Raw genomic sequence first — 23,385 nt, forward strand, 5'->3', positions numbered from 1 at the left:
GTGAATATACAAAAAAAAAAAAAAAAAAAATTAATTACACACTTTAAAGTGGTGAATTTAATGTTATATGAATTTTTTCTATGTCACTCTGTCACCCTGGGAAGAGTGCTTATGGCATCATAGCTCACAGCAGCCTCAAATTCTTAGGCTTCGCCAATCCTCTTGCCTCAGCATCCCAAGTAGCTGGGACTACAGGTTATCTTCCACAACGTCCAGCTAGTTTTTTAATTTTTAGTAGAGATGTGGTCTCACTCTTGTTCAGGCTGGTCTTGAACTCCCTAAGCTCAAGTGAGCCACCCACCTTGGCCTCCCAGAGTGCTAGGATCACAGATGTGAGCCACTATACCTGGCCATGTTATATGAATTTTATCTCTAAAAATTGCCCAAAAGTTACAAAAACAAAAACCCAGAGTCCTCCTGTGGCCCACAGGCCCCACACAAAGTGCCCATTACCTCCCTGACCCCATCTCCCACTTCTCCCCTCACTCTACTCCAGGAAAGCACCTGCATTAGGGCCTTTGGACTGTCCCCCCTTTTGAACATCCCCCTCCAGAGCCCCTCATGGCTTCCTCTCTTCCTTCAGGTCTCTGCTCATACCTTACCTCATTGGGGGCCTCTGGTTACCCACTTCACTCAAGTATTTCTTTTTTCTTTTTTCTTTTTTTTTTTTTTGCAGTTTTTGGCCAGGGCTGGGTTTGAACCAGCCACCTCTGGCATATGGGGCCAGTGCCCTACTCCTTTGAGCCACAGGTGCCGCCCTTCACTCATGTATTTCTGCCACCTTCCTGGCAGGATGCCTTCTGCCTCTTACCCACATCTTTCCTTGGTGTGCAAGCCCCACTGGAAAGTCTTCTTCACCAGGGCAGGAGGTTCTGTGCTTTATTCCCAGCATCCAGAGCAGGGCCTGACACCGACTCAGTCGTTGGGTAGTATCTGTCAAGGTAGAGGAAGGGAAGGTACCCACAGCCCCTCACCTTACTGCTCTCCCCCCTGCCCCCCGCAGGTCTCCCACGTCTTCACCAACTTTGGCAAGGGCATCCGCTACGTATCTTTTGAGCAGTACGGGAGAGACACACGTTCTTGGGTGGGGCACTATGGTGCCCTTGTGACCCACTCCAGTGTGAAGGTCAGGATCCGTCTGTCCTAACAACTGCCAGATTGGGCCTTCCAGGACACACCGCCATCTGCTGGACATTGTCATTCAAGAGTGGCTTTGCAGCCAGGAATTAAGAGGATGCCCAGGTACAGTGGCCATCCCACATGGTCTGTTCCCAGCACACCTCCCATGAACCCCACTTTCTGCTGTTTACGAGGTGGTGCTCGTGCTGTGTGACAAACCAGGAATCCAACCAGGCTGCTCACAGTCCCCAGGTCCCCAGATGGGGGGTGGTGTTGGAAAATGAGAGACTTGTAGTTAGTTTGTAGCCTACAAGTTGTTTCCGCCAATCTGGATGGTAGAAAGAATGACCCAGATTTACAGCAAAGCAGAAGGGACAGCTGCCAACAGGGAGCCACTGACTCTTGCTGGGTTAACCTGATAGCTGGCAAGGAGCAGAAGTCAGCTGGAGCACTCTGTCCTTGAGATCAACAAGGGCTTAAAAGGAAACCTTTTCTGTTGTTTTGGGGAATCTGGGATTTTCCTGCTGGGGTAAGTGGCCAACCCTGTGCAATAGCACCTGCCCTGCCCATCAGCTCCTCCTCTTTGGACCAGGCTGGTGCAACTTCTGTCAGAATTCCTCAGAGCCAGCTGGGCATAGTGGCTCATGCCTGTAATCCCAGCACTTGGGAAGCCAAGGCCTGATTGGATTGCCTGAGCTCACAGGTTCGAGACCAGCCTGAGCAAGAGTGAGACCCCATCTCTAAAAATAGGGCATTGTGGCAGGCCTGTAGTCCCAGCTACTTGGGAAGCTGAGGCAAGAGAATCACTCGAGCCCAGGAGTTGGACTTTGCTGTGAGCTGTGATGCCACAGCACTCTACCCAGGGTGACAGCTTGAGGCTCTAAAAAAAAAAGACTAAATACATAGAATGTGGAACATTATATGGAAAACAGACAGACGCACAGGAGGGACACAAGGCTGTTTTACCCTAGCCCTTACTATAAAGTGAAAAAGTATCAGAGGGTGACAAAGTAAGACTTCTTCTTAAAAAATTAAAAAGAATTTGGCAGCGCCTGTGGCTCAAAGGAGTAGGGCGCCAGCCTCATATGCTGGAGGTGGCAGGTTCAAACCTAGCCCTGGGCAAAAACTGCAAAAAAAAAAAAACGAACTAAAACTAAAAAAATTAAAAAGAATTCCTCAGAGCCTCCTACCTTCTGCCCCTGTTTTAGGGTCAGCTCACTTCCTGCATTCACTGCCTTTTCTCCAGGACACTCTAGTGCAAGGTGTGCCATGAAGGAAAGCTCTGCTGTCCCCCATCAAACCGTACCATCACCCCTTGCCCTCTTCTCCTTAGCTACCTCTCCACATTGCTCCCAGTTTCCCAGCCGGGCATAGCAAACAAACTAGTTCAATAAAATTGGTGCCAAATGTGAGATGGACAACTTTTCTTTTTTTTTTAGTTTTTAAAATACAGTTTAATATATGTTCATAGCAAACTGGAAACCTTGGAATCATGGTTGCATGTAGGATAACACAAATGCATGGATGCAATCTGCCCTTTGATATAATGCACATTTAGTTGTCATCAATAAGATATTTGATTTTTAAAAGTCCAATGCTAGTATTGTCCAGACAAAACGAACTCGTTTATACCTATTACGAAGTTGAACTGCTAATTAGTTCCCTGAGACATTTGGACTTGGCACTAATGATTTACATACTGAGTTTATATTAAAAGTCCACATTAAAAGAAAACAGGAAAAACTGTCAGATTCTAACTTTTCTCTCTAATTTCCCACGCCAAATCATAGGCTTTGGTACCTTTGGACCCAATGGAAAACAAAACAAATCAGCTAACATTCAAAACTAAGGATAACAGGTAGAGGATTAAAAAAAATGAGAACACGATTATCTGGACCAGCGCAGACTCCTAAGCGCGCTCTCCGCGAATGCGGCGCGCCAGCTGCATGTCTTTGGGCATAATGGTGACACGCTTGGCATGGATAGCACACAGGTTGGTGTCTTCAAAAAGACCCACCAGATAGGCCTCGCTGGCCTCCTGCAAAGCACCCACTGCTGCGCTCTGGAAGCGCAGGTCTGGCAGGAGGGCCTGAGCCACCTCCGGCACCAGGCGCTGGAAGGGGCAGCTTGCGGATGAGAAGCTCCGTGGACTTCTGGTAACGTCAGATTTCCCGCAACGCCACGGTGCCCGGCCTGTACCGGTGGGGCTTCTTCAGCCCTGACAGAGGGGGCACCCGCTTGCCGGAGACTTTCGTGGCCAGCTGCTTTCTGGGCGCCTTGTCGCCAATCTGCTTGCGGGCGGTCTGCTTGGTCTTCGCCATGGCAGGGGCGCAGGCCTGGGCCCTTCTCCTTGGCCGATCTGGGCGCGCTGCAGGCGGTGCTGGAGTCAGAGCGAGGGCGCCCTGGCAGTGCACAGTGTGTAGGTCCGAAGTCCCGCTGCTCCAAGTGAGTGACCTCCTCCTCTGCTCAGGGTGGCACCGGGGGATGTTCAAGGGTGGGCGGCCCCTTGGAGGCTGCCTTGTCTAGGGAGGGATCTGGCGAGCAGACTCAGGTCGGTGGCCCGATGTGATGCCTAAGGCTTGGAAGACCCTGACCTGTGCATCCTTTCTGGCTGTTGGTCTGGGGATGCTCTGAGTTCCTAGACTTCTCCGAGATGGACAACTTTTCTTTTCATCTGTCTCCAGCTTTGATCCCAAAAGACCTTGTGGTTTCATGTTCATAGTCATGAGAACTTCGGGCGGCTGCATGCTTAGTGCTATGCAGGAAATGGCTTCCAGAACCAAAATGGCCGTGATACATCAGTTCTCAGTGGGACTTCCAGCTCCTCTTAGGCAGGCACCTGTACCACTGAACTGAAGTTCAGGCTTGGAGTTCCAATGACCTGCCCATGATCCCCAACAGTAAGAAGGAGAGGATCCCCAATAGTAAGAATGGACCAGAGTTGGGCGGCGCCTGTGGCTCAGTGGGTAGGGCACCAGCCCCATATACCAAGGGTGGGGGGTTCAAACCTGGCCCCAGCCAAACTGCAACAAAAAAATAACCAGGTGTTGTGGTGGACGCCTGTAGTCCCAGCTACTGGGAGGCTGAGGCAAGAGAATTGCCTAAACCCAGGAGTTGGAGATTGCTGTGAGCTGTGTGACACCACAACACTCTACCCAGGGCGATAAAAAGAGACTACAAAAAAAAAAAAAGAATGGGGTGGTGCCTGTGGTTCAAAGGAGTAGAGCGCCGGCCCCATATGCTGGAGAGGGCAGGTTCAAACCCAGCCCCCGCCAAAAACTGCAAAAAAAAAAAAAAAAGGATCAGAGTTGGGCTCCAGAGTGTACTGAAATAAGCTCAGTTCCCAGATCTTAAAATCTAATGTGTTCGTGTGAGGAATTATTTTTTTTTTTTGTAGAGACAGAGTTTCACTTTATGGCCCTCGGTAGAGTGCGGTGGCATCACACAGCTCACAGCAACCTCCAACTCCTGGGCTTAGGCGATTCCCTTGCCTCAGCCTCCCGAACCTGGGACTACAAGTGCCTGCCACAACGCCTGATTATCTTTTTGTTGCAGTTTGACTGGGGCCAGGTTTGAACCCGCCGCCTCATGTGAGGTATTATTATCAGTCAGTGCCATTTTCCAAGGGAGGACACTGAGGCCCAGAGGGGAACTGACATGGCCAGGTCACAGAGCAATTAAGTAGAGCCAGGATTTGAACCAAAGAGTATTTGACTCTGGTGATAATATAAGAACAACTCCCCCATATAGAGCAGCACACCACACTGAACTCTTTCAACACCCCTCCATATCAACATTACAACTACTCCCATTTTCCAGTAGACCAAGCTTGAGGGCGGGCTTATGTCCCCCCCACCCCCACCCCACAGCCTGCAGGACAGGGAACTGGGCCTCAGTGCCACCTAACTGCAAAGCCTAAGAGCAGCCTTCCACGTGTGATATACACATATATAACATCTAATTTAATCTTCACCAAACTGAATGAAGATACTGCAAATGGACCTACAGCAGAACCTCTGTAAGCAACCACAGGGGGCTGTAACTGGTCAACATAGGGAACTAGGCCTACTGTACTCATTTGTGTGTATATATGTGGAACATGTCTGGTCTATGAAGATGGTAGACCTAGCCCAGTGCGGTGGCTAACACCTGTAATCCTAACACTCTAGGAAGCCGAAGCGGGTGAACTGCTTGAGCTCAGGAATTCTAGACCAGCTTGAGCAGGAGATCCCCTAGTTGGGCATTGTGGCGGGCACCTATAGTCCCAGCTACTTGGGAGGCTGAGGCAAGAGAATTGCGTAAGCCCAGGAGTTGGAGGTTGCTGTGAGCTGTGACAGCACTCTACCCAGGGTGATGGCTTGACGCTCGTCTCAAAAAAAAAAAAAAAAAAAGAGACCCCCATCTCTACTAAAAATAAAAAAATTAGCCGGGCGTTGGGGAGGAGGCTGGAGGCGCCTATAGTCCCTGCTACTCAGGAGGCTGAGCAAGAGGGTTACTCAAGCCCAAGAGTTTGAGGTTGCTGTGAGCGATGATACATGGCACTCTACCCGGAGCAGAGTGAGAGTCTGTCCCTTCCAAAACAGAAAAAAGAAAATTAGTTGACCTAAGGAAGTGGTCAATACAGGAAAGTGGTCAACTATGGAGGTTCTACTGTATTTTCTGGAGGAAGAACTGAGGACCTAAGGGGACATCAATTGCCATAACCACACTGAGGACAAACATTGCACAAGGGGAGTCATGTCACAATTGTGAGGATCTGTGTATTTATTATAATCCCTTTGCACCAGATGACAATATAGTGTCTTGTGCTAGCAGAGAAGGTCCCTCATGCCAACACTCTTAACACAGAAGCCAAGGGTGTTGATAGAGGGCTACCTTTTTCACTATCAAGACTCCTATGGGCTAATGATAGCCCTGATGGAAGAGGCGAAGCCAGGATTTGAACCCAGCTGTGGCTGCCTCTAGCGTTGAAAGTAGCCTGGAGCGAAACATTCTTGTTCTGCAGGGCTGTCCCTTCCAGAAGTCATTTCTTCTTCTGCACATGGCCACAATCATACTTGCCACGCACAACAGTGAGCTTGACACCTGGCAGGTCCTGGGTGCGGCCGCCCTGCACAAGGACAACATGGTGCTCCTGCAGGGTGTGTCCCTCCCCCGGGATAAAGCAAACAGCCTCTCGGCCTGTGCTGAGCCGCACACGGCAGCACTTGCGGTTGGCAGAGTTAGGCTTCTTGGGCTTGCGGATGAAGGTGCGCAGAACCACACCCTTCAGCTGCGGCCGGCCCTCTGTGGGACCTAGAGGACGTGGTGGCTGCTTTGGACGCCCCAAGCGATGCATCTGGTTCAGGGTAGCCATAAAGCGGGTGGCCCAGAGCCTGCAAGCCTTGGGTAGGCCTGGAGAGATAAAACCAGGAGGGCAAAAGGGGGTTATTATCCCACCAAACAGGTAGTAGTATTACCAAGTCAATTTTGGTGTCCTGGGCACTGTTCCAAGTACTTTACAAGGATCCATCTGAAGACTGGGCGCAGTGACTCACGCCTGTAATCCTAGCACTCTGGGAGGCCAAGGCGGGTGGATCACCTGAGCTCACGAGTTCAAGACCATTCTGAGCAAGAGTGAGACCCCATCTCTAAAAATCACCAACACTGTGGTGCACACCTGTAGTCCCAGCTACTTGGTAGGCTGAGGCAAGAGGATCCCTTGAGCCCAAGAGTTTGAGGTTGCTGTGAGCTATGATGCCACAACACTCTAGCGAGGGCAACAAACTAAAACTCTGTCTCAATAATAATAATAATAATAAGCAGTGCCTGTGGATCAGTGAGTAGGGCGCCAGCCCCATATACCGAGGGTGGCGGATCAAACCCGGCCCAAGCCAAACTGCAACAACAACAACAACAAAAATAGCTGGGTATTGTGGCAGGTTCCTGTATTCCCAGCTACTTGGGAGGCTGAGGCAAGAGAATCGTCTAAGCCCAAGAACTGGAGGTTGCTGTGAGCTGTGATGCGATAGCACTCTACCAAGGATGACAAAGTGAGACTGTCTCCTTAAATAATAATAATATGATAATAATAATAAAATAATAGTAATAAAAAGCCCACGTCCATTCTGTGAGCAGAACCTGTCAGCTCAACCTTCAATATTAATCAGAATACACCACCTCTTCCCCCCTCCACTATGCTCACTTTAGTCCTTGTCTTCTGCTAGACTATCATACCCTCCTCCTGGGTGCCTCTGCTCCTGTAGTCTGTCCTCCACATACAGCCAGGGGTAGGTGTGAACACCTGAGTCAGGTTCCACCCCTCCCCTGCTCAGGACCCTGCCATGCTCCTCACATTCAGCGTGAAAGATAAAGCTCTCGATGGCCTACAGGGTCCCATCTGATCTGCCCCTATTACTTCCCTGATCTGAGCTCCTCACTCACCCCCTTGCTCACCATGCTTCAGCCTGTGGTCCCAAAAACACAAACAGAAAGGAGACCTGTGTGGCTGCAGTGGGGACGTGGGGGAAGGGAGATATCTATCTTAAAAGCAGACAAGGAGGAGGATTTGTTCTTGGAGTGGATGTAGCATGTAAGAAGGCTCAAAGATAGGGGCAGCACCTGTGGCTCAGTGAGTAGGGCGACGGTCCCATATGCCGAGGGTGGCGGGTTCAAACCCAGCCCCAGCCAAACTGCAACAAAAAAATAGCCGGGCGTTGTGGCGGACGCCTGTAGTCCCAGCTGCTCGGGAGGCTGAGGCAAGAGAATAATGTAAGCCCAAGAGCTGGAGGTTGCTGTGAGCCGTGTGACGCCATGGCACTCTACCTGAGGGCGGTACAGTGAGACTCTGTCTCTACAAAAAAAAAAAAAGAAAGAAATACTGCATGTCAAGCTATCCTGACTCCTGAGGGAGGGAACAGGCCTGTCTTGCCCCTCTTGTGATTCCTGGTAACTGGTAAACAGAAGATGCTTAATAAAGATTTGCAGAGTGAAAAAGTGAAGGAAATACTTCACACAGGGCATGGCCCATGAGAAGAATGTGAAGTTTGAAAGAGTAAGACCATAAATAAATCTCCCCTTGAATGCCTGACACATACTAGGCTCTTGAAAAATATCAGCTGAGGGCGGCGCCTGTGGCTCAAGGAGTAGGGTGCCGGTCCCATATGCCGGAGGTGGCGGGTTCAAACCCAGCCCCAGCCAAAAACCACACAAAAAAAAAATCAGCTGAATGTATGGCCAAAACGCTTTGCTTGGATGTCTCATTCACTACAGTTATTTAATAAGCACGTGCTAAGGAAATAAATGACCCAAACTCGGCTTGAGGCTAGCAACTCTCAATACAGCTACTTTCCACCTCATAATCTTGCAGCTCGAATTCTGCCAAAACCCCACTGTGTGTCCACCCCTGGTTTAAAATCCCTGATTCCCTCGGGGCTTCAACAGAAGCGCACAAATCCCAGAGAGGATAACCCTCGCCCAGCCGGGTCCATGCAGTCCAAGGCCCCCCACTTACCACAACTTAGGGCTGTGTTGAAGCCACGGAGAAGGCCAGACCAGGACATCCCGCTTCCTGGCGCGTCCCTATGTTAGGGGATAAGAAATTCAGAAAGTAGGAGGAAAAAGTGGCCGCAGTCAAACGAGGGTGCAGATTGTGCCCGTCTTTCTCCTAGATTCTTCTGGGTTAAATCTAAGGAAGTTCTTCTACACAATCCCTCATGCTGCTAACAGAAAATGCCTCTGTAAATTTAGTCTCGCTCTGAGCAGGCTCCTGGGGACCCAACTGTCTTCGCCCGCATACGGGAGAAAGGGCCAGAAAGTTTGAAAGACCCAAAGATTCCACCGACCTCACTTGACCGTAACGGTTAGATAGCAGATACTGCAGATCCTGCCTTGATCACCTTCCGGGGGTTATCCGACCAGGGATTGGCTGATTCTACGTTTACGTCACGGAAGGGCGGGGACACAGACGATGATTGGGCAACAACGGAGTCTATCTTGGTCAACTTTTCTCAGAGCCCAGGGAGGGCATACCATTTCCAGAGAACGGTTGCTTTGCAATTGGTCTAAACGCGCAGTGGGCGGAACGAAATGTGTGTGTGCTTTTCTTGTCCCCAGTCCATGATGGCTGCGTCCACAGTGCGGCTCTTGTGGCCTTTATTGGCTCATCGGGGACTCCGGTCCCGGGGAAGCTGGGTCTACAGTCAGTGCTCAGGAAGAAACTTCGCTACAGCGAGACAAGGCCGGAACCTCCTGTTCGAGCACGCGCGCGAGGGCTACAGCGAACTACCTCAGCTGGACATGGAAACGCTGTGCGCATGCCCAGAAGAGGCCGCGCGCGCGCTGGAGCTCCGCAAGGGGGAGCTGCGTCCTGCAGACCTGCCAGCGATCGTGAGTGCGCTTGCGCAGTCCGGGGAGGCGACGGCTGTTTGATTTACTAGAAAACTGAGTTTGCAAAATGCGCTCCAGCAGAGGGAGAACTTATTGCAGGAATTTTAGTTCCTTCCCAGTTAAGTCAAGGTCTTGTACATGGCACCCTCTTATGCGCCAGTTGTCTGCTGAGTGCTAAGGCTCTACTGTATGCCACGGGTACCTTCTGTGTCCTACACGTGACCACGCTCCTGTTTTATAATGCTCTCTGGGTGCTTACTGTGGTGTAGGAATTTGCCATTGCCTTCTGTGCTCCAACCTCACACCAGCTTACGCTAAAAGCACAAAGGAAAATGGGAAGCGGGGTGTGATTCAGACGATGTCAGAGGTGGGGTGTGGGTAAGCTCTTGCCTTTGGACAGGGAGAGGCAAGGGTTCTGCACTTCCACTGCACGTAGCTAGCAGGCCATTAAATAAATAGGGTTATTAAATGAATGAATGAGTGAGTTTAGTGAACGGTTCTACTGAGGAGATATTTAGAGAGCATCATCCACTATATTCCAATGTTCCAAGCATTGCAAGTAAACGGTGAATAATAATAAAATCTCTAGCACTTATATAATACCACACTAGGGAACTAGTACCGGGTTCACCATATCTCTATGATGGAGAGCTGAAGATGGTGGCATCCCAAGCCTTCTCAGCCCTCTCTTGGACTCCCCTGCCATCCTATTCTAAGTGCTTTGTACACATTAGCCTCTAGTTTTTGCAACAACCCTATGAAGTAAGTGCCGTTATTTCCCCCGTTTTATCAGAGGGAGACCAAAGCTAAGAGAAGATCACTTGCCCCAGATCATGCAGCTGCTAAGTGGCCCAGTGGGAATTTTAACCTGTGCTGTCTGGTTCCAGAATCCACAGTCTTAATTACCCCGCTTATGCAATCTCATGAGCAAGATGATCTGAGTTCACAGGCTAATAAAAGAGACATATTTGGGCGGCACCTGTGGCTCAGTGAGTAGGGTGCCGGCCCCATATGCCGAGGGTGGCGGGTTCAAACCCAGCCCCGGCCAAACTGCAACAAAAAAATAGCCGGGCGTTGTGGCGGGCGCCTGTAGTCCCAGCTACTCGGGAGGCTGAGGCAAGAGAATCGCGTAAGCCCAAGAGTTAGAGGTTGCTGTGAGCCATGTGACGCCACGGCACTCTACCCGAGGGCGGTACAGTGAGACTCTGTCTCTACAAAAAAAAAAAAAAAAAAAAAAGAGACATATTTAACGTACAATTATAAATACAGGATATACTAATTAAAATTAGTAAGTGCTGTGAAGGCAAAGTAGAGGACAGCCTGGGAGGACTTCTGAAAGATCTGTGAATTGAGTGAGAGTTAGCTAGGGGTAGAGGGGAGAAGAGTGACTCAAGTGAAGTTACAAGCATATACAAAAGCCTAGGATGGAATGCTCCATTTGGTAGACATGCAGGTAACAGAAAATAACAAGTGTTGGCAAGAATTGGTGTGGAGAAGTTGGAATCTTTGTGTATTGCTAGTGGGAATGTAAAGTGGTGCAGCCACTGTGGAAAGCAGAATGGTGCTTCCTCAAAAAATTAAACAGAATTGGCTCGGCGACTGTGGCTGAAGCGGCTGAGGCACCAGCCACATACACCTGAGCTGGCAGATTCGAATCCAGCCCGGGCCCACTAAACAACAATGACGGCTGCAAAATATAGCTGGGCATTGTGCAGATGCCTGTAATACTAGCTACTTGAGAGCAGAGGCAGGAGAATCGCTTGACCCCAGGAGTTGGAGGTTGCTGTGAACTGTGATGTCACGGCACTCTACCCAGGGCGACAGCTTGAGGTTCTGTCTCAAAAAAAAAACAATAAAAAAAAGTAAAAATAAATAAATAATTAATTAATTAAACAGAATTACTATGTGATTTAGCAATTCCACTTCAGGGTATATAGCCAAAGGAATTGAAAGCAGAGCTTTGGGGTGGCGCCTGTGGCTCAGTGAGTAGGGTGCTGGCCCCATATACCAAGGGTAGCGGGTTCAAACCTGGCCTCCGCCAAACTGCAACCAAAAAATAGCCGGGCGTTGTGGCAGGCGCCAGTAGTCCCAGCTGCTCGGGAGGCTGAGGTAAGAGAATTGCATAAGCCCAAAAAACTTGGAGGTTGCTGTGAGCCGTGTGATGTCATGGCACTCTACCGAGGGTGGTAAAGTGAGACTCTGTCTCTACAAAAAAAAAAAAAAGAAAGAAAGAAAGCAGAGCTTTGAACAGGTATTTATACACCCGTAGTCATAACAGCATTATTAACTAGCAGCTAAAAGGAAACACTCAAGTGTCCACTGATGAATGTATGGCTAAACAAAATGTAATATAGACATGCCACAGAATATCATCAACCTTAAAAAAGAATGAAAATTCTGATATATGTTACAACATAGATGAATCTTTTTTTTTTTCTTTTTGAGACAGAGTCTCACTGTGTCACCCTTGGTAGAGTGCTGTGGTGTCACAACCCACAGTAACCTCAAAGTCTTGGGCTTAAGCAATTCTCTTGCCTCAGCCTCCCAAGTAGCTGGGACTACAGGTGCCTGCCACATCGCCTGGCTATTTTTTGTTGTAGTTGTCGTCGTTTAGCAGACCCAGGCCAGGTTTGAACTTGCCAGCTCTCGTGTATGTGGCTGGCGCTGTAAACACTGTGCTACGGGCTCTGAGCCAACATAGATGAATCTTGAAGACATTAAGCCAGGCCCAGAAGGACAAATAATTATATGGTTTTACTTATATGAGGTACCTAGAAAGTCACATTCATAGAGATGGAACGTAGAATAGCAGGGGCCAGGGGCCGGAGGGGAGAAGAAAGGGCAGTTATTATTTAATGGGTACAGAGGTTCAGTGGGAGAAATGAAAAAGTTCTGGAGATGGATTGTGGTAAAGGTAGCATAGTGTACTTGGTGCCACTGTACTGTGTACTTAAAAATGTTAAAATAGGGGCAACGCCTGTGGCTCAGTGAGTAGGGCACCGGCCCCAAATACCGAAAGTGGTGAGTTCGAACCTTGCCCCAGCCAAACTGCAACAAAAAATAGCCAGGTGTTGTGGCGGGAACCTGTAGTCCCAGTTACCCAGGAGGCTCAGGCAAGAGAATCTCGTAAGCCCAAGAGCTGGAGGTTGCTGTGAGCTATGACACCATGGTACTCTACGGAGGGCGACAAAGTGAGACTCTGTCTCTTAAAAAAAAAAAAAAAGTTAAAATAGGCTCGGTGCCTCTAGTACAGTAGTTACCGCGCCAGCCACATGCACCAAGCCTGGCAGGTTCAAACCCAGCCAGGGCCAGCTAATCAACAATGACAACTGCAACAAAAAAATATGTTCGGCGCCTGTAGCTCAGCAGCTAGGGTGCCAGCCACATACACCGGAGCTGGCGGGTGCAAACCCAGCCCGGGCCTGCCAAACAATAATGACTACTACAACAAAAAAATAGCCAGGTGTTGTGGCAGGCGCCTATAGTCCCAGCTACTTGGGAGGCTGAGGCAAGAGAATCGCTTAAGCCCAAGAGTTGGAGGTTGCTGTGAGCTGTGACGGTATGGCAGTCTACTGAGGGTGACATAGTGAGACTCTGTCTGGAAAAAAAAAAAAATGTTAAAACAGGCTGGGTGAGGTGGCTCATGCCTGTAATCCTAGCTCTGTGGGAGGCCAAGGTGGGTGGATGGCTTGAACTCAGAAGTTTGAGACCACCCTGAACAAGAGTGAGACCCTATTTCTACTAAAAATAAAAAACAAGCCAGACTTTGTGTTGGGTGCCTGTAGTCCCAGCTACTGGAGAGGCTGAGGCAAGAGGATTGTTTAAGCCCAAGAGTTTGAGGTTACCATGAGGTGTGACGCCACAGCACTCTACCTAGGGCAACAGAGTGAGACTCTGTCTCAAAATAAGAAATAATAATAAAATATGCTAGTTTGGAGATCCTAAATTAAGTTATAATTCATTGTCTTAGTCTGTTCTAGTGCTATAATAGAATATCATAGACCAGGTGGTTTATAAACAACAGAAATGTATTTTTCATGGTTCTGGCAACTGGAAGTCCAAGTCTGCTGGCAGATCTGGCTTTTGGTAGAGGCTAGCTTCCTTGTTCATAGATGCCATCATTTCACTCTGTCCTCACATGATGGAAGAGAAAGGGAGCTCTCTGGGGTCTCTTTTACAAGGACCCTATCCCATTCATGGAGGCTTTACCCTCATGACCTAATAACCTCCCAGAGCTCCACCTCCTAATACCATCACCTTGTGGGAGGTAAGGATTTCAACATGTGAATTTGGAGGAGACACAAACATTTAGACCACAGCACTGGATTGTGGCCCAGTCCTTGGAAAACACTTCTGTAGACTTTAGCTCTTCTTATGTTCCATTGTCTAGTTCAAAGGGAGTGAGAAAGAGAAGCCCAGGATAGCGGCTTATCTTTATGGAGGTGACCCAAGAGTAGCAGTCATACTTAACCACTTCCAGTCCTGTCCATTGGTCAGTCTTGGCCATATGAACACAAGTAGCTGCAAGGGAGGCTGGGAAACATGCCTTAACTCTGGGTAGGCTTGTGCCCAGCTAAACTTTGGGGAGTTCTAATACTGAAGGGAAGGAGGGGGAAATGGCCATGGGGGCACTGGAAAGGGGTCTGTACCTCACCCAGCTGGAGGTCCAGATGGCCGGTGGGTGAGGCTTCAGTAAGAAGGCAGGGATGGTGGCAGCATCACATCACTCCCTCCTGTGTCCTTCCCCAGATCTCCACATGGCAGGAACTTAGGCAGCTGCGGGAACAGATACAGAGCCTCGAGGAAGAGAAGAAGACTGTGACGGAGGCAGTGCGGGCCCTGCTGGTGAGCATGGGGTCATAAGTGTACAGCGAATGGCAATAAGGAGGCGTCCATCTGCCAGTAAACAGAAAAGCTGATTTAAAGAGCTTGAACACTATGGATGTGGATTAGCTCACAAAGCAAGCCAGCCATGGCCCCAGCATTCCCAGGGTTGATTGATTTTCACCTTTCCCCACCATCCCCAACCTGGGTTTTTTCCTGCTCTCTGTGCCAGACCTTCTCTGCATTGATCTTACCTCAGTTTCTCATCGTACTTCCAAGGCTGTATCTCCTTGCTTGACTCTACCAGAGGCAGAAAACAGGACTTCTCTGGCTTGAGTGTCTTTTTCAAGAGCAAGGAGACCTTTCCTTAAGCATCTAGCAGTCTCCTCCTATCTCCTGGGCCTAGATGCCCCAACCCATACTACTCCAGTGCATCGGGGAGAGGAATGGGGTTACTACAGCCTGTTAACAGGCTACCTGGGGGGCGGCGCCTGTGGCTCAGTGGGTACGGGCACTGGTCCCATATGCCGGAGGTGGCGGGTTCAAACCCAGCCCCGGCCAAATTAAAAAAGAAAAAAAAAAAAAAAAAAAAAAAAACAGGCTACCTGGGGAGGGAGAACAGAGTCAGGGTTCTGTGGGTCAGGAGGAAGGAGAGATCTTGGGTTTGACAACCAATGGCATCAGCCATAGCAGGTTTAGAAATAATCATGAAGCAGTACCTATAACTCAATAGGTAGGGTGTCAGCCACATACACTGAGGCTGGTAGGTTCAAGCCCGGCCCCAGCGTGCTAGGATTATAGGTGTGAGCCATAAACAATGACAACTGCAACCAAAGAATAGCCGGACATTGTGGCAGGCGCCTGTAGTCCCAGCTACTTGGAAGGCGGAGGCAGGAGAATCGCTTGAGCCCAGGAGTTGGAGGTTGCTGTGAGCTGTAATGCCACGGCACTCCTCCCAGGGCGACAGCTTGAGGCTCTGTCTCAAAATAAATAAATAAATAGCGTTGGTTGCAGCTCTCCAATACACATTCTCTGAGCCTCAGTTTTCTTTTTTTTTTTTTGTAGAGACAGAGTCTCACTTTACTGCCCTTGGTAGAGTGCTGTGGCGTCACACGGCTCACAGCAACCTCCAGCTCTTGGGCTTATGTGATTCTCTTGCCTCAGCCTCCCGAGCAGCTGGGACTACAGGCGCCCGCCACAACGCCCGGCTATTGTTTTGTTGTTACAGTTTGGCCGGGGCTGAGGCTGCCCGAGCCTCAGTTTTCTTATCTGCTGACAGGGTTCAAGAGCTCACATTGGCAGCGCCTATGGCTCAAAGGAGTAAGGCGCCAGCTCCATATGCTGGAGGTGGCAGGTTCAAACCCAGCCCTAGCCAAAAACTGCAAAAAAAAAAAAAATAAGAGCTCACATTAATGCCAGCCTCAGAGTGGATTATAAAAAAATGAGATCATGTGCGATCTCTCCACACAGACCTTGGCATGGAGGTGCCACTTAATAAATGGACCTGCAGGTGTGATTACCATTGTGTTATCTTGCCTCCTCCTAGCTTTACCAACAGAGAAACTGAAGCATAGAGCGGTGGAGGGCCCAGCCAGGCATTAATAGAGCAGGAGATTCAGATCCCCTGGCTTTTTTTTTTTTCCTCTTCCCCACCCTCAACATCCTCAGCCTAATCACCCTCTCTCTGTCTCTTTTCTACCAGGCAAACCAGGACAACAGAGAAGTGCAGCAGGTACTATAGGGAGGTGATGTCCAGTTGAAGGTGGGTGGGAAGATGCTGATCAGTCACAATTCCCCTGATAATAGGTGACAGAGCCCACGAATAATAATAATAATAATAATAATAATAATTAGTAGTAGTAGTAGTAGTAGTATTTTGAGACAGAGTCTTACTCTGTCAACTTTGGTGAGTGCTGTGGTATCATAGCTCACAGCAACCTCAAACTCCTGGGCTTAAGCAATCCCCTGCCTCACCCTCCTGTGTAGCTGGAACTATAAGTGCCCACCACCACACCCAGGTAATTTTTTTTTCTAGTTTTAGTAGAGACAATGGTCTCTCTGTTGCTCAAGTCACGTCTTGAACTCCTGAGCTCTAGCGATCCACCTGCATCGGCCTCCCAGAGTGCTAGGATTATAGGTGTGAGCCACCTCACCTGGCCTAGAAAACGCAAATATTTTTAAGGGGGAAAAAAAAAGGCTCTGTTAATTCATGAGATTATGGCTTGGTGCCTGTGCACAGTGGTTATAGCGCCAGCCACATACACCAAGGCTGGAGGGTTCAAACCTAGCCTGGGCCAGCTAAACAGCCATAACAACTGCAACAAAACATAGCCAGGCATTGTGGCGCACGCCTGTAGTCCCAGCTTTTGAGAGGCTGAGGCAAGAGAATCGCTCTTAAACCCAAGAGTTTGAGATTGCTATGAGCTGTAATGCCATTGCACTCTATTGAGGGCAACATAGTGAGACTCTGTCTCAAAAAAAAAAAAAGAAAAGAAATTCATGACACTAAAAAAATCTCAGTTCAGGTATAGCTGGATCCAGGGCCTGGCTGTGTATTTGGTTCTGCTTCCCTCTCATTCTCAGACCAGCTTTCTCCCCTCATGGGAGAAGGCAGAACCCAGCACACTTTCCTGATAGCTCCAGATCATCCTGGGGCCAAGTCTCATGAGTTCAGCTTGGGTCATGTGCCTGACTCCACTACCAAGGTGGTAGAATGTTCAGTTGGCCAGGCCAGAGTCTTAACCCTATGAATCTACCACGTGGTGGTCAGGAAGGTACCTGAAAGGAAATTCAGGATGCTGGGACAAATGAAGAGGCAATGAATATCTGCCGCAGAGGTTCTGCTAGCAAGGATCAAGTTCAAAGTGGTTGAAGGACCCCTGAGGCTCTCCCAGGCTGACCTGCTTGTCCTGCTGCCAGGACCCCCAATATCAGGGTCTGCGGGCACGTGGCCGGGAGATCCGGAAGCAGCTTGTCCTCCTGTACCCCAGGGAGGCCCAGCTGGAGGAGCAGGTCTACCTGCAGGCACTGAAGCTGCCCAACCAGACCCACCCAGACGTGGTGAGAGCCGTGCTGGGCGGTGGAGGGGCCGGCCTACCTACTGGGCTACCTTCCCTCTGACACCTCTTGTCTCCCTGCAGCCTGTCGGGGATGAGAGCCAGGCCCGGGTGCTCCACGTGGTCGGAGACAAGCCAGGTGGGTCTGGGAGCTGACGGGCTCTTGGACTCCACACAGAGGCTGGGGCTGCAGTTAGAGCCTGTGGAGGGGGCTCTCTCTTCCTGCCTCAGCTGGGCTGGAGCTGACTCCTGTGGGCCAGGAGGGACAGGTCTCGGGTTCTCATTGTCTCCTTGTCACCTTATTGGCACCCTCACCCTGCATTGTGTGTATGTGAGAGAGAGATTATCTGTAACTCTGTCTTTCTTCAGTCTCTCTTTGACACCCTACCCCCCCACCCTGCTTTAGTCCCTGTCCCACTTGGGCTTTTTCACCCAAACTGCATTCCTTTCCCTCTCTCTGATTACTGTTCTCCCTTCCTTGTAGTGTCACCTTGTCTTCCCTTCCCCATCTCTCTTCCTCTACTTTTCTAACTCTGCCTTCCCCTCGCTTCCTATTTCTTGCTTTCTCTTCCCTACTCCTGTCTGTGCCTCGTCTTACTCTGTCTCTTTCTCCTTCCCGGTCCCTCTCCCTGTCTCTCGTCCTGTTTCCCTCTCTCTTTCTATGTCTTTCTCTCCCTGCTTCCCCTCTCCTTTTCTGTTCTCTCCTTCCCCCTGTCTCTCTCTCTCTGTCCTCCTCTACCCCTCTCTCTCTTGTCTTCCCCTTACCCTGTTGCTTTTCATCCACATCCAGCTTTCTCCTTCCAACCCCGGGGCCACCTGGAAATTGGCGAGAAACTCGACATCATCCGTCAAAAGTGAGCCCCTCTCCCCACTCACTCCTCCTGGCCACCCCCGCTCTGACAGCTGGCAGGCGCTCCTGCCCCTTCGGCCTCAGCACAGGCTATGGAAATATTAAGGCTGTACCTGCCATGAATGTTTGATGCCCCAGCCCCACCTGGCAGCTGAGCCTCTGCCTCGGGGTTCTTAAGTCCCTTTTCCCCCACCACACCCTGGCCCATATGTTCCTGCCTGCCTATCTGTCTCCCAGGCGCCTGTCCCACGTATCTGGCCACCGCTCCTATTACCTGCGTGGGGCTGGGGCCCTCCTGCAGCACGGCCTGGTCAACTTCACACTCAACAAACTTGTCCAGAAGGTATGGGCCAGGATGGGAGGGCTGCCTGGAGCTAATGGCATTAAAGCCGACCTGGGAGGGCATTAACTGGGGGATAGGAATAGGGTGACCTCAGCTTTAGTCACAGTTCTTTAGCTATATGTGCATTATAGACACATCAAATTCTTTTTTTTTTTTTGAGAAAGAGCCTCAAGCTGTCACCCTGGGTAGACTGCTATGGCATCACAGCTCACAGCAACCTCCAACTCCTGGGCTCAAGCGATTCTCCTACCTCCACCTCCCAAGTAGCTGGGATTACAGGCACCTGCCACAACTCCTGGCTATTTTTTTTTTTTTTTTGTAGAGACAGAGTCTCACTGTACCGCTCTCAGTAGAGTGCCATGACGTTCACACCTCACAGCAACCTCCAGCTCTTGGGCTTACGCGATTCTCTTGCCTCTGGGCTAGAGAGTCCCATGGCAGCTGGGACTGCAACAAAAAAATAGCCACAACGCCCGGCTATTTTTTTGTTGCAGTTTGGCTGGGGCCGGGTTTGAACCCGCCACCCTCGGCATATGGGGCCGGTGCCCTACTCACTGAGCCACAGGCGCCGCCCTTTTTTTTTTTTTTTTTTTTGGGTGGGGGTTGCAGCCGTCATTGTTTGGCGGACCCAGGCTGGATTCGAACCCGCCAGCTCAGGTGTATGTGGCTGGTGCATTAGCCTCTTGAGCCACAGACGCTGAGCCAGACACGTCAAATTCTTATGTCAACTTTGAGATGGGTGCCATTATTATCTCCACTGGGGATGGGAAATTGAGGCCTGGAGAAGGGAGTTAATTCACCAAAGGTCCCTGGAGCTGGCCTTAGACCCTACACTTATAACCACTGTACCTCGCTGCCTGCCTGCAGTATAAAAAAAGCATTGAAACTAGAAGGTTTGGGCACGGGCTATTTACATGGGGCATTGGCCATTTTCTGAAGGTACTAGGGATCCATGGGAGACTTTAAGTAGAGGAGGGAATGGTCAGATCTTTACTTATTTATTTTTTGAGACAGAGTCTCACTATGTTGCCCTCAGTAGAGTGCCATGGCATCAGCTCCCAGCAACCTCAAATTCTTGGGCTCCAAGCAATTCTCTTGCCTCAGCCTCCTAAGTTGCTGGGACTACAGGCACCCACGATAATACCCAGCTAGTTTTTTTTGTTGTTGCAGTTGTCATTGTTGTTTAGCTGGCCCGGGTTGGATTCGAACCTGCCAGTCTGGGTGTATGTGGCCAGCATCCTAACCACTGAGCTACAGACACTGCCCAAGATCTGTATTTTTTTTTATTTTATTTTTTTTTTTATTTTTTTTTCTTTTGGCCCGGGCTGGGTTTGAACCTGCCACCTCCGGCATATGGGACCGGCGCCCTACTCCTTGAGCCACAGGCGCCGCCCGCAAGATCTGTATTTTTAACCTACACTTTCAGCTTCCCCCTGTGGGATGAACTGAGTGAAGGAATTGGAGCTGAGGAAACTGTGGAACACTCAGCAGAGAGGCACCAGGGCCAGTTCTAAGCTCACTGCTCAGGCCTTCCTCAGTTTCCTCCGAGGAGGATGAGCTTTGGAGTGACAGGAGGAACCATTGGCTCACTATACAGTGTTCCTTCTTCAGGCCTAAGCTGAGGTCTGGTGCGGCATTCCCAGCTATGCTTCTCACTCATCCTATTCCCTCACAGGGCTTCACCCCCATGACGGTGCCAGACCTTCTCCGAGGAGCCGTGTTTGTGAGTGAGACCCCTTCCTGCCCTGAGTTCAGCTGGGTATCACGCCCTATCCTGGGGGCCAAGGGAGGGAAATAATGCTTGCCCTAGGGACCCTGGGTTGAGAGGGTCAGGCCATAACAGGGAGGTCAGGGTGATTGCCCTGACCTTGTGGCCTGGCCTCCTTACCCAGGAAGGCTGTGGGATGACACCAAATGCCAACCCATCCCAAATTTACAACATTGACCCATCCCGCTTCGAAGACCTCAACCTGGCTGGGACGGCAGAGGTGGGGCTCGCAGGTGAGCACCTATTGGAGTGGCATGGGGTGAAGGGCACGAGGGATTAAGGGGGGATAACTGGGAACATCTGGGAGAAGGAGTGGCTACCTGGTGGGATGACTCAGCAACCCCAGGCCAACCCCAGGCTACGGTTGTGCAGGTTGCTTACTATGTAACAGTACAGTGACAGTCCAGCCACGTGTCCTAACATAGAGCTGCATCCATCAGAGGGAATACGTTTTCTATTCTCACAGAGGCTTCCCACGGGCTATGGCAGCCCGGGTGACCCCTGTTGCCGCCTTCTGTTCCTAGGCTACTTCATGGACCACTCTGTAGCCTTCAGGGACCTGCCAATCAGGTGACACCCAATTTCCTTAGACCTTTTCCCTACTGTGACATCCACTCTTCCCTCCCTGGCCTGATCTTGCCTGCTCTCCACCAGGATGGTTTGTTCCAGCACCTGCTACCGGGCAGAGACAGACACAGGGAAGGAACCGTGGGGGCTGTATCGAGTACACCACTTCACCAAGGTCTGTGTAGCTGGGTCTGGGCAGTGGGTCACCCTGACAGTTCAGAGCCTGCTGACTCCTGTGCTCCTGCCCTGTCAAGGTGGAGATGTTTGGGGTGACAGGCCCTAGTCTGGAGCAGAGCTCACAGATGCTGGAGGAGTTCCTATCCCTTCAGATGGAGATCTTGACAGAGCTGGGCTTGCACTTCCGGTGTGGAGGGGGACCGGAGTGGGTGGCAGAGGGTAGGGGTGGGGGAACAATGGGCTGGCAAGCTACTCCCCACCTGGGTCAACTTTACCACCTGCTCGAACCTCTTCCCCCTCTCTCCTGTATGAGGATTAGTGGAGTGAATATAGGGTATCTCTGTGTATCTGTCAGCCTTTAGAGGATTCTAACAGATACATAAGCAGCCCAGGGTGCTCCAGTGTGGAGGCCCAGGCCCCATCTCTCCCACTGCTCCCATCCTCAGGGTGCCGCCTCATCTGCAGGGTCCAGCACACAGGGGCGGGAAGGGACGGCAGACCTTGAAAGCTCTGCCTCACCTTGCTAGTCATGTGTAGCTCTCAAGAGAGGACAAGAAAAGTGGGCTTCTTTATTGCAAAAAAAAATGGGGGGTGTCACAAATTAATGTCAAGCACCCAAAGTGGGATCAGCAAAGTATGGCAAGTCACAGCCTGTTTTTGTAAAGTTTTATTAGAACACATATAAAAAACAGGAGGTGCTGTTATGGTTGAGAACAGCTGTTGCGAATAGCTATAGACCCTGCCACAGGCCTTTCCCGCTTCCCATCAGTCTCTCATGCCTCCTTCCCCTGGTACCACCTTCTCCATCACTGCCCCCTTCATCTCTTCCCTTTCCATTATCACCTCCTCCCTTTTTACTGCCATTTTCGTCTTCATTTGGCAACCTTCTGTTCCATCACCTGTGTTGCTTCCCCCCACACACACACTCCTCCTGCTCCTGCTCCTCCCCCTTCTCCTCTCACCCACTGACCTTCCCCATGCCTTTGTCCGTGCCTGCAGGGTGCTGGATATGCCCACCCAGGAGCTGGGCCTTCCTGCCTACCGCAAGTTCGACATTGAGGCCTGGATGCCAGGTCGTGACCGCTTTGGAGAGGTGAGCCCTACCTCAGTGGGGACACAGGGTGGGAAATGGGTCTATCCCCCATAGCTGACCCTCTCAGCCCATTGCACCCCACCGCAGGTCACCAGTGCTTCCAACTGCACAGACTTCCAGAGCCGCCGCCTCCACATCATGTTCCAGACAGAGGCTGGAGAGCTGCAATTCGCCCACACGGTGAGGCCCACACACCCTCACCCTGCTGCCCTGTCCTCCCCTGCAGCCTCTCCTCCCCTAGATGCCCCCCCCCCACCTCAACCCTCTCCAGGGCCTGCCGGGGTTCAGCACCTAGTTCCCAGCACACCTCCCCATAGGTGAACGCCACAGCCTGTGCCATCCCTCGCCTCCTCATTGCTCTTCTGGAGAACAATCAGCAAAAGGTGAGGGGTCAAAGGATCCTGCCCAGAGGTGCAGAGTGGGGATGGGTGAGGCCATGGCAACATCCTGAGGCCTGCTTTGTCCCCAGGATGGCTCGGTCCTTGTGCCCCCTGCCCTCCAGCCCTACCTCGGCACTGATCACATCACGGCCCCTACCCACACCCCTCTTCAGTACATCGGCCCCAACCAGCCCCAGAAGCCTAGGCTTCCTGGCCAACCTGCTGTGGGCTGAGAACACATCCATAGCAGCCAGCGGGGTGTCACTGCTTTCTGGAGCTCAGGAAACCCTGGACACCTGGGACCTGTTTTCCTGAGCCTCCTGACATCTGGTTTCCTCATGTCAGTTCCACGCTTGGACACATGGACTCCAGGGTTCACCTCTCCTGCTTCTTTACTGCCTCAGAATCAGTCACTGACCCTGGTTCTGTCATCAGGGGTGTCTGCTCAGCCTGCAGACATTCCAAAGACATGGCAGTAGGAAGCAGGACATCTGAGGACTTGAAGGTTCTAGGGATGGGAGAAGGAAAGGGAGAGGCTGTGTGCCTCCTTCCTTCTTCCCTCCCTCAGTGCTAAGCAGAAAGTCTCCAATAAATGGTGAGAACAAAGGTCTTTGTGAATCTGTGAGCAAGGGAGGTGCCCCTGCCCAACTTTCAGGAGGTGCTAGGCATGCTAGGGGGTGCTGAGTTATCTAAGGATCTGTGGCTAGAAGTGTCCAGCAACCCCCAGCACATGTGGAGGGTTGCTTTGGGGCCACCAGGGGAGCTGAGAGAGTGCTGAGTCTTCTTTTCCTCTGGGACAAGCCAGGGCAGAATCACCCTCTGGTGGCTCCTTCAGACTGAC

At 50.8% G+C, this 23,385-nt stretch overlaps 3 protein-coding genes across 5 annotated transcripts in view; 2 read left to right on the forward strand and 1 right to left on the reverse strand.

Moving 5' to 3' along the window:
- FBXO17 (F-box protein 17) overlaps window positions 1-5,964 on the forward strand; it is a 27,750-nt gene extending 21,786 nt beyond the window's left edge. For both annotated transcript variants that reach the window (XM_053605412.1, XM_053605411.1), the window contains exon 6: window positions 1,004-5,964. In XM_053605412.1, coding sequence (XP_053461387.1) covers window positions 1,004-1,147 — 144 coding nt within the window. In that variant the 3' untranslated portion in view covers window positions 1,148-5,964. The remainder of the gene's footprint in view (window positions 1-1,003) is intronic.
- Window positions 5,863-14,159, reverse strand: MRPS12 (mitochondrial ribosomal protein S12). The gene is made up of 3 exons (XM_053605415.1): window positions 14,141-14,159; window positions 8,612-8,679; window positions 5,863-6,513 (listed from the first exon to the last, which is right to left on the reverse strand). The coding sequence occupies exons 2-3, from the start codon at window positions 8,658-8,660 to the stop codon at window positions 6,143-6,145; spliced, it is 420 nt and encodes a 139-aa protein (XP_053461390.1). The 5' UTR covers window positions 8,661-8,679; window positions 14,141-14,159; the 3' UTR covers window positions 5,863-6,142.
- SARS2 (seryl-tRNA synthetase 2, mitochondrial) lies at window positions 9,091-23,150 on the forward strand. 2 transcript variants are annotated; one of them, XR_008383052.1, is made up of 16 exons: window positions 9,091-9,486; window positions 14,236-14,331; window positions 16,013-16,042; window positions 17,230-17,370; window positions 17,451-17,505; window positions 18,157-18,220; window positions 18,454-18,559; window positions 20,235-20,282; window positions 20,452-20,560; window positions 20,852-20,897; window positions 20,982-21,069; window positions 21,149-21,258; window positions 22,071-22,164; window positions 22,252-22,344; window positions 22,436-22,547; window positions 22,634-22,716. XR_008383052.1 is itself a non-coding variant. In XM_053605393.1 (16 exons), exons 1-16 carry the CDS (start codon window positions 9,187-9,189, stop codon window positions 22,775-22,777), a joined length of 1,590 nt encoding a protein of 529 aa, XP_053461368.1. In that variant the 5' UTR covers window positions 9,094-9,186; the 3' UTR covers window positions 22,778-23,150. The 2 variants fall into 2 exon arrangements, 1 of the variants encoding a protein (XP_053461368.1); XM_053605393.1 differs by having other exon boundaries at window positions 9,094-9,486; window positions 22,482-22,547; window positions 22,634-23,150.
- Window positions 23,151-23,385: the final 235 nt, after the last annotated feature.

Source organism: Nycticebus coucang, chromosome 10 (genome assembly GCF_027406575.1).
Source record: "Nycticebus coucang isolate mNycCou1 chromosome 10, mNycCou1.pri, whole genome shotgun sequence".
Classification (NCBI taxonomy): domain Eukaryota; kingdom Metazoa; phylum Chordata; class Mammalia; order Primates; family Lorisidae; genus Nycticebus; species Nycticebus coucang.

Bases quoted from the DNA above. Each gene is read 5' to 3' on its own strand.
- SARS2 (XM_053605393.1), top strand. From the start codon at position 9,187: ATGTGTGTGTGCTTTTCTTGTCCCCAGTCCATGATGGCTGCGTCCACA. The intron at 17,371-17,450 runs GTGAGAGCCGTG...GTCTCCCTGCAG, and splicing joins ACCAGACCCACCCAGACGTG to CCTGTCGGGGATGAGAGCCA. The intron at 20,283-20,451 runs GTGAGTGAGACC...CTCCTTACCCAG, and splicing joins TTCTCCGAGGAGCCGTGTTT to GAAGGCTGTGGGATGACACC.
- MRPS12 (XM_053605415.1), bottom strand. From the start codon at position 8,660: ATGTCCTGGTCTGGCCTTCTCCGTGGCTTCAACACAGCCCTAAGTTGT. The intron at 6,514-8,611 runs GTAAGTGGGGGG...TTATCTCTCCAG, and splicing joins CAACACAGCCCTAAGTTGTG to GCCTACCCAAGGCTTGCAGG.